Source organism: Macadamia integrifolia, unplaced genomic scaffold (genome assembly GCF_013358625.1).
Source record: "Macadamia integrifolia cultivar HAES 741 unplaced genomic scaffold, SCU_Mint_v3 scaffold2274, whole genome shotgun sequence".
Lineage (NCBI taxonomy): Eukaryota > Viridiplantae > Streptophyta > Magnoliopsida > Proteales > Proteaceae > Macadamia > Macadamia integrifolia.
In genome coordinates, this window is record NW_024868606.1 from 1,006 (window position 1) to 11,662 (window position 10,657).

General features: G+C 37.3%; 1 protein-coding gene across 1 annotated transcript; it reads right to left on the bottom strand.

The window, feature by feature from the left end:
- Window positions 1-4,872: 4,872 nt before the first annotated feature.
- On the bottom strand, window positions 4,873-5,950 carry LOC122066161 (heavy metal-associated isoprenylated plant protein 41-like). Its single transcript, XM_042629981.1, has 3 exons — window positions 5,773-5,950; window positions 5,609-5,683; window positions 4,873-5,186 (listed from the first exon to the last, which is right to left on the bottom strand). Exons 1-3 carry the CDS (start codon window positions 5,948-5,950, stop codon window positions 4,873-4,875), a joined length of 567 nt encoding a protein of 188 aa, XP_042485915.1.
- Window positions 5,951-10,657: the final 4,707 nt, after the last annotated feature.

Sequence of the window (10,657 nt, forward strand, 5' to 3'; positions counted from 1 at the left end):
CTTAGAGAGACTTGGGTTGTGTTTGATATGCATTCCTATCGATTATGCATCCTAATAAATTATACCAAATAGAACTTTAGTCTTTTGCCTATGATCTTAAACATTTGATCCACTATTTGTTTAACGTATATTTGTTATCTCATCTTCTCAACCTCAAAATTTTTGTGAGTCTTGAGAATCCCAATCTTTGAAAATCTCAAACCTAAATTGCTGTTAAAAAAAATGAACTATACAATCATACTTTGAAAGTTTTTAAAATCATATGATGGACTTTTGAAAATTATGCCCACATTTGATATGACTTTTTGGAATGCATTTCAATAATCCTACCAACCGTAACATTAGATTTAGTGATACAATCACAAAATCACAAGAGGTAATAATTGGATCTGGCTCCTCTCCTGAGCACTGATCGTCCAGGTCAGCCCATAGCTACTTGGATGATTGACATGTGTCCAAACGCTAATCTAACGATTCTTGATACGGTGCCTCTATTCTGATAGGTAAAAAGCATAGTCATTGGATCAACGCCTGAACATGTGTCGATCGCCCAAGTAACTATGGGCATGACCTAGACAATCAGCACTCAGGAGATATCACAAAAGCATTGATTACATAAATTACTACACCTATGAATAGAAAAAAAGAAATTAAATCAAGTTCCTATCAGAGTCCTGATAGAAAATATACTTGTAAAGCATCACATAGAGATCAGATAGACATGCAACAACAAATACATAGTCAAATTTTAGGCATACCTGAATCCATAGCTGAAGAATAACAACTCCTCAAAAGGTTTCCCCTATGCTCCTTGTACAACACGATCAATGTTGGTATGGTCTACCTTCTTTCCCTTTAGCTTTAGATCATTAGCCTCACTTAATAGGTCAGTGATAACTATACATAGGGGTGAGGGTAAAGACCAACCCTGCAATAAAATTAGGGTTTCCTCCCCATTAAGGAACTAATACCTTAGGTCCACACATAGCAATATATATTTCATATCATTAAGGTGTGCTAATAAAATTCAATATCTCCATAGAGATCATTTACTATATTGGATCCTTTCTGCTTACTCCATCTGTAGTCAACACCACTAAATCTATTTTTTAGAAACAAATCTTTGACTATACTAGCCCATCTAATTGGAAATATTACAATCTCCCACTTGGGCAGCATATGTTATAAGTTTTGGATTTTAAAACTTATTTAAAACAACTTTCTGGTTTAGATAAACTGAATGTGACCACAAACAAAAACAGTGTTGATGGAGTGCACCTTAAACCAAATGCCTTGGTCTGAATGAGAATTACAAACACCTAACAATATTGATCATCACATTTAAAGAGATATGAGACCAAACACATCAAAGTACTCATAACCTCACCGACTTGAGCTAAACAGTATGAAAGTGTGGTATGAAAACAACATGCAATAGTGATCATCATGTCTATTTCCAAATTGGTCTAGGCTCAGAAACCAAATGAGCCCTATGAGACAGATACTGAAGGTCTCATTAACTACAAACGTCTCCCAAATGCTCAAATTTCAATCAAGGAAGCTCATTGGAACTGGGTCCGAATGTCCCAAAACACTAGTACTAGACCTCAATCAATCGAGTCTTTACTAGCTACTGGATGTATGTATATTGACTGGAACCTCAGATACCAAATGTGTAGCCCAGGCAATAGCACTTCCACTTCCACTACTATTAGCACTAGTGGTAGCCCTACATACAGCAATTTTTCCCTTGCTCTAACCAGGACCAGCACCATATGGTTGTAGAGCCTGTTGACATTGTCCAGTAGGTTCATCATCAAGTTCACCATCTCTATCATTAACCAGACTGCTAGGGAACCGGTTAACTGTAAATTCATCGGTTGCAGACTTGCTGTGAACAATGTCATCCACATATATATTTATCATATCACAACTATGCAAGCCAAACAACTCATACACTGATGGATCATCTGTTACATCCCTTATCTCATTGTTTGGTAGTATACACTTCACTTTGAAAACTACATTGTGACCCATAGGCACATGTGTGATGAGTTCATTGTAGATGTCATACACCATGTCCAAATAGCCATATAAGTCTGGATCAACAATTTTAACTACAGTCTTCCCACTCCAATGGTATTCAATAGCACACTTAACATTCATTGCTAAAAAAAAATCAGATGTGAAAACAGAGAAAATCAGTAACATTATTTAATACTCATCGATACAATATGTGGAATGGCCTTTCAGGATCACAAGTTGCCAAATAAGTTATCTTTGTCATGGTAGAGGTTGAGAATGAAATTAGGAACTGACTACTAAGAAGAGAAACTAAATGCACTCCCAAACAAGCTAAAGCATTAGAATGGTAAACTCTTCATCAAACATTTCAGATAATACACAAGTTAAATCATTTATACATCCAAAAAAGAAATTTCCAAATCAAAATCAAGGACCAATCATAGCAATGCATAATACATAGAACCTAATCATAGGATTTTTCAAATATCAACTATTTTTCCATATATATTTTCTCATAACAAAATAATTTGGTTAACTCATCAATCCAAACTTAACATAAATAACTGATCTTTTCTAATTCTTTTTTATTTTTTTTTCCCAAAAATGATCAATAATTTCATAATCTACCCTCATATGTGAATAAAAACAGCATTTGGGATAGATAGATATGATATGGATTCCTCTAACAGAATCTTTCACTTCCAAAAGATTTTCAAAACTACCTACCAATATTGGATTTAAATCTGTCCATGTGAATCAAAAATACAGATTAAGCAAATCCAGAGAATTCAATTCATACATTCAATAAGCTCCTTCATTTTCTGAATCATTTAACAACAACAATCGCCAAATCAAATCTAAATATATAAGAAAATGATGTCAAAATCTCAACATATGGGCACATATCGCAAGATCATCACCCCAATCATGGGATGATTCTCTGTGCTGCAAAATCTCATCATCATCTTTTAGAGATTTACACTAATTAATCAATCCAAACTGAAAAACACCCCAATCGTGGGATGATTCTCATGGATAGCGAAATCTCATCATCATCTTCTAGAGATTTACACTACTTAATCAATCCGAACTGAAAAATTAAAAATCTCCATCTCCAATATTCCATAGGATATAAACCCTAGATTAACCAAGGAAGAAGAACCCTAAATGTCTAAGAAGAAGAAGCTAAACCCTACATACCTTGGGAGAGGTTCGGACGCCGGAGGGGGGAGAGGTTCCCACGCTGAAGGGAAGAGCTTTGCACGCCGGAGGGATGGATCGAGTTGTAGGTTACCGTACCGTCTTCTTCTTCTTCTTGTTTGACCGAGTGAGTGAGAGGAGTGAGATGGGAGATGGGAGATGGGTTTAGAAGAAGCAAATAAAAGAGAGGGCAATATTGTCCTCTCACAATAAGTGGGGGTATTTTGGGTATATTGTAAAAAAACTAACAGGTTTTCATTCATTTAACACGGTCGGCTAACGGCAGGGACCGATTTGGAATTTTTTGAATTTTTAGGGGGTGGCTTTGACTTTTCGAAAAGTTTAGGGGGTGGCGTTGAATAAGGACCAAAGTTCAGGGGGTGCAATACAATTTTCTCTATATTATATAATATACAATAAATATAACTAAAAGGGTAATCGATTAAGGGAAATAATCCCTTCTTCCCAAAACGAAAACAACAGAAGCTGAGAAAGTCACTCTGCAACTTATAAAACGGAGTACGCATCAGCTATCCTGGTTACCGTCAACTACCCAAAACCTTGGTGAATCTCAAACACACTTCGGCAAACGAAACCCTTTTCAAAGTTGCCAAAAAAAAATTTGCAGCCAAGGATGAGGAAGAAAACCCTTGCAGGTTTCAAAAATCCATGTCGCTCATGGTGGCCAAACACTATTGCCGCCTGACGTCGACTAAAGCAACAAAAATTTTTGAGATAAGGGTCTTCGAAAACGCCATTACAGATGGTCTCAAGGTCCGATTCATAAAAAATAATAATAATAAAAATAAAAATAAAATACCAACAAATCATCAAGTATATTTTATAAACCGCTACTAGTGGTTCCAAAACACCAATTGATTTGCCTATATAGGGTTTATAAGTACTACTGCAGATGCCTTTGATTACATGTGAAGGGCAGATGTGAAGAGATGGCAGCATGCAAGCATGTGCGGCTGAAAAAAAATATGTCAGGAAAAAAAAAAACTTTTATGCAGGTAACGATGATTGAAACTTTCATTCATACAATAAAAAAAAAAATTTTGCAACTCATCGTCTCCATGAATCACTCTAATACCATTGATAGAAAATATACTTGTAATACATCACATGGAAATCAGATAAGTATGCAATAACAAATACATAGTCAGATTTTAGGCATACTTGAATCCATGGCTGAAGAATAACAACTCCTCAAAAAGCTTCTCCTATGCTCCTTGAACAACACGATCATTGTTGGTGATAATTATATATAGGGGTGAGGGTAGAGACCAACCCTACAATAAAATTAGGATTTCCTCCCCATTAAGGAAACAATACCTTAGATCCACACATAGTAATATATATTTTATACCATTAAGGTGTGTTAATAAAATCCAATATCTTCATAGAGATCACTTACTATATTGGATCATTTCTGCTTACTCCATCTGTAGTCAACACCACTAAACCTGTTTTTTAGAAACAAATCTTTGACTATGCTAGCCCATCTATTTGGAAATCTTACAAGTCCTACTTGTGATTCAGACATTTAACTCCCAAAACCTTCCCGCTTGTGCAAATCACAATGGGTTATAGAACAGTATTAGCCTCAATGAAATGATTATCTGACATTCTCTGATATTCATTTTACAATTCCAAGCTCAATGGTGCAACCACAGACTGCAAACGCAATTCATAATGAGGATTTTGAAGCTCTGTTGTCCCATTTTGAGAGAGGACAAACTTGAAGGTACTGCATTTCCCTAAAGGGAAGGTTTGATCACATCTAGGTCCATCTCCTCTCTTATTGATATAACCAGGATAATCTTCTATCTTGAAATCAGTACACTCAATCAGTGCTAGTGAGTACTTGTAAGCAAGTTGTTTAAGATTCCAATTGCAAAATGGGACTTTATTCTTGTGGTTTATATGGATCTCAACAAAAGGCCTAAGCATACCCCCTGCATTCCTGAAAAAACCTTTCACCAAACTCTTGTGCATCCTGTATATATTAAAACACTAAGTTTATTAGTGGAACTTTTTTTTCAAAACCAGTGGCCAAAACTGAAGTTGGGTTGACGTGGATGATAGAAATAATAATCCTATACCGGAAGTAATCCGACGTGAAGACCTATAGGCATTTGGGCATACTTTCTTTTTTTCTATGCAACTGGGCACCTGGTGGCACCGGGACTCTCCTTAATAGTTAACTTCTGAGGATAAGTTCTTAAATAAAAAAATTTAGCTGCTGCCAGGTTTTGCATGGATTGCAGCTACCAGAATCCACCATTCCCTTGGCTGCTATGAGGGGTTGCAGAGTCCCGGCATCAGCTTAGTTTCGTTAATGCAGATCGGTATGAAGTTTCATGTTGGTTGCATCTACATTGTGCAGAAGGGTTGCTCCCAGTTTCTCTAAGATTTCCAAATTCTCCTTTCTCATACTTGCTTATAACAGAATCTGCTTGAGGAAATCACTTTATGATCTCAACTCTCAAAGGATATCCAGAAAAGAGTACAGAGAGAGAGAGAGAGAGAGAGAGAGAGTACCATATGAGTCGAGGGAGGTGGCGACGATGTTGGAGGCAGAACCGAATGACAGTGCGAGATATAATGAGAAAGAGAAGTCTCCTTCTCCGACTAAGAGGATTTGATGAGAGGAAGAGTAGTGTTTCAACCATCCATTACTGTGTATTTGTCCCACCGCCATCGATGCCACCTTCGCCATTAACGTTTCTATCTCAGGGAAGGGATTGTTGCCTACTGATGAGACATCACTATATCAGTAACAGTGCTGTTCGATCATGGTTACGTCTCCTTACAAGACAGTGGAAGAAAGCAAACTCTGTATTCATTATATATAGTATGATTTTAGGGAGATCAATAGCCGTCGGAAACGATTCGAATACAGAAGAAGTTGTTGATGGGCGGGGAAAGAGAGAGAGAGAGAGACGGCATGAGATTGAAACATTAGCGTAGCGGTAATTAATCCTTCTTGGTAGTCGATATGATTTCATAATGAATGGGATTTTTGACACGGAGGCATGATACATTGAAATCTTATACGCAGTCATTGTTTTAACTGATGGGTATACTGGGAAAGAAAATGCTACCTGATTGAACCTATACATATAAGGGTAATTTACAACGCCACCCCCTGGAGAATGCTAGTATTATAGAAACACCCTCTCTCTTTCACCAAATTACGTTCAAACCCCTTACCTTCGATGCCCGTTCAATAAGGATTTGAAATGACATTTTTACCCTTTTAACTAAAACAACTAAGAAATCATATTTACCTAAGTTGCTTCTCATAAAGTGTTAATCATGAGTACTGACCGTCCGTAGCTACCGTCGGCGGTTCCAACTTCTTCTCCAATGGAACTTGTCACTCTCTCTCTCTCTCTCTGAACCTCAAGGCCAAAACGGCTACATTTCATATCCCACAAATCAGTTTGGATGAGAAAGGCAAGAGGATGCCTGGGAGGCAAAACTACAAAAATCTAAAACAAAGCATGGCTATGCCGTCTCTCTTCTCTCTCCCTTGTCTTTCTTCTCATCTTTCCTCTACTCTGCTAAAGCTCAATCTTTCCCAAGAAAGAGACAAACTCTTCATTTTACAAAGTCTCCCATTGTCAATTCACTCAGCTCGCCTAGAATTGAGACACTTCCACCAACCATGCAGAGCTTCTGGAAGTGGGTTTGTGAGGAAGGGGTGATTTAGGCATAATCTTCGCCGGTGATGCCTAGAATTGTACTGGAAGGACTGGGTCTGGTTGCTCAGAGGGATATACACCAAATTAAGAAGACAAAAATGCAGAACATAAGTCCAAAAAAAAAAAAAACTAACCGACTCCAGTGGTCGTGTGGATACTCCATTCGATGAGGAACAGCAAGGGCACGAAAGCCGCAAAGAAAAGAGAATTCCAACATGTACACGACACCAACCGCTTCTGTACTTTTGAAGACCAGCACTAGAGGATCCCTGTTTCAAAGCCATGGTTACTTACTCAGATCCAAAACCACCTTTCCTGCCAGGAAGGGTTTTTCAAAAAAAAGGAAAAAGAAAAAAACCAATTGAATCTTTGATTGCGAGTCCAATTCGAATCAAATAAACCAATCAACTTCCAAAATCCCCTTCTCCCCAACAAGTCAAACATGTCCATGCCTTCATTGTCACCGCCGGCCTCTCCAACGATGCCACCATCATGGGTCACCTCCTCGGCGCATTTAGCTCAGATGGCAGAGAGTCGTTGCTGGTTGTCGCGAGTTTACGTTGATCGCCGTGAATTCCTATTGGTCGTTGTTGCCATCGTGATCTCCAGTGCTCGATTTGGGAGACAGTATAGTAACTATCGATTTGAAGATGGGACTTATTACATGGGCATTTTAGGTACTTCACATTTAGTAAGGGCAGTTTGGTATTTAAAATAAAATATAATAGCTGACATCAGCATATAAGGTATATTCCTTAAAGGAGACCATTGGTAAGGGGTCTGAGTCTAATTTGGTGAAAGAGAGGGGGGGTTCCTATAATATTGGCATTATTTAGATGGTGGCATTGTAAATTACCGTACATATAAAGATTGGGATGAAATAGAGTCGGGTTGAATCGGGATTCCTTGTCGGGTTTATGCCAATCCAATTTAGCCTTAATTGATCCTAATTGAGCCAATACTAATTGTTCCACTCAATTTCTTAGAATCATGGCTGGAATGGGTTCTATTATATAAAAGCACGAAGTGGCAAATCTTTTACTTGACTATTATACCCTTTTTTCTTATTTAAATATCATGTCAATCTCCTTATCTTTCCCCTCTTTTTTTATTTTCCCAAGTACCCTTGTAATTTTCTTAATAATTAAAACTCTCTAAAAAATTATTTCTCTTATGCCTCTCTTTCACTCTCACGTCCCCTTCTCTCTCTCCACTTTCGTTTCTTCTATAATTAACTCTCCTACCAAATGTCCCCTTCTCACTCTCCACTTTTGCTTTCTTCTATAATTAACTCTCCTATCAATAGGAAACTCTTTATATTCTATCATATTATTCCTATTTCCTCCTCTATCTCTCATTTTACTCTCCTACCAATAAGAAACTCCTTGGATTCTATCCTATCTCCCCCTCCTCTATCCTTCTAAATCAATTTCACTCTCTCTAATTCATCCCTCTCCCCCTTACCAATAGGAAACCTATTCTCTCTTTCCACTCTTTACATCTTTCTCATATCTCTCCAATAGGAAACATTCTTTCTATATAGTTACCCTATCTCCAATGCATCTCTCCTTCTTTTACTAATAGGAAACCTACTTTCTTTCCATTTCTTTCTCCTTCCTTTTGCAATTGGAAACCTTCTTAGATCTCCCCAACGAAATGTGCATGACAGTCTTGACGAAATAGTTCTTTTAAAAAAGAATGCATGCTTTTCTAGGTTTGTTCTATGGGTTCTCTCCATTTTTCTACTTCCTGGTCTGATCTATATTCCTCCCTTTCACTCTCACTTTCCCTTCTATCTCTCCACTTTCGTTTTCTTCTATAATTAACTCTCCTACCAATAGGAAACTCTTTAGATTCTATCCTATTATTCATATTTCCCCCTCTATTTCTCATTGTACTCTCGTACCAATAAGAAACTCGTTGGATTCTATCCTATCTCCCCCTCCTCTCTCCTTCTAAATCAATTTCACTCTCATGTCCCCTTCTCTCCCTCTGCCTTTGTTTTCTTCTATAATTACTCTCCTACCAATAGGAAACTCTTTAGATTCTATCCTATGATTCTTATTTCCCCCTCTATCTCTCACTTTACTCTCCTACCAATAAGAAAAAAAGAGAGTGTGATCAAGGAGTGTTCTTTTACCCCAATTATTTAATACTACATACATTTATAACCCTCACATCAGATATTAATATGGGAAAAAGAACGGTCAGCGATCGTGTGACCTCTGTGCCCAAACATAGGAGGAAAATTATACCCTCATACTTGTGGAATATAATAAACTCACCCATTTTGATTCCCATGTACACGGCCTCATTTCTTAATCAATTTCACTCTCATGTCCCCTTCTCTCTCTCCACTTTCGTTTTCTTCTATAATTAACTCTCCTACTAATAGGAAACTCTTTAGATTCTATCCTATTATCTCTCACATTACTCTCCTACAAATAAGAAACTCCTTAGATTCTATCCTATCTCCCCCTCCTCTCTCCTTCTAAATCAAATTTCACTCTCTCTAATTCGTCCCTCTCCCCCTTACCAGTAGGAAACCTATTTCTCTTTCTATTCTTTACATCATTCTCATATCTCTCCAATAGGAAACATTCTTTCTATATAGATTCCCTATCTCCAATGCATCTCTCCTTCTTTTTCTAATAGTAAACCTACTTTCTTTCCATCTCTTTCTCCTTCCTTTTGCAATAGGAGACCTCCTTAGATCTCCCCAACAAAACCTCTTATGCATGATAGTCCTGACGAAACAGTTATTTTAAAAAAGAAGGCATGCTTTTCTAGGTTTGTTCTATGGGTTCTCTCCGTTTTTCTACTTCCTGGTCTGATCTGTTTCCACTATTTTCTCTCTTTGAATCAGCGTTGCGTCCAGTTGATCCAAATATCAGTATTTGTGTGCTTAATGATTATCTTTGATTGATTCAATCTTGCAAATGCTTTGTTCTTCATTTTGATTTGAATATTTTGTGATTTTCATTCTTTTATTGTCTTCTCTTACTTTACCTTTGAGTTTCATTTAATACGATCGAGGAAGCTTAGCTAATAATTTTCTATCTCTTGGTTTCATGGTGGAGGGGAAGCATTTGTTCATCAAGTGCCAATGATTAAGAGTTGAGAAAAATATTTCACATTTTCCCTCTTCTTTTTGATAGGACTTCATATTGAACTTTTAATTTTAGTAATACCCTTAGTTTTCCTTTGACAGTAGCTAACTTTTTGGGCAGAATTCATCTTGAACCCAAAATTAATTCAAGATAGGTAATATGTCAATCATAGGCTGCAATTTTAATCTTTCTTATTGAATCATGGCAGCCATTTCACTGTATCTCCAATGGGATCATAGCGTGCCATTATTAAGCAGAAAAATGACTTCCACCCAAAATCTTCTAGACATCTGTTGATCTGAACTTAATTTATTTTCCTAAATGTTCCAATTCCTATTAGCAGAACATTGAGGCCAAGTTTGTTTGATCCTATGCCATCAAATGATACTTTCATCCCCATCATTATGATGCCGCAGAAGTTTTTCTACAAGCTCTGTCACCCCCAAAGCTGGAATTGAGAACAAAGAGAGGTAATCGATCAGATGCCCAGTTGGACTTAAATCCAAGATGAGTATTTTGAATCTCCTTCTTTTTGCATGAAGTCGATACCTCTTTGGTGCTTTCTTTAGGTTCAGCTATCCATTTTGATTTTGGACATGTTTGTCATCA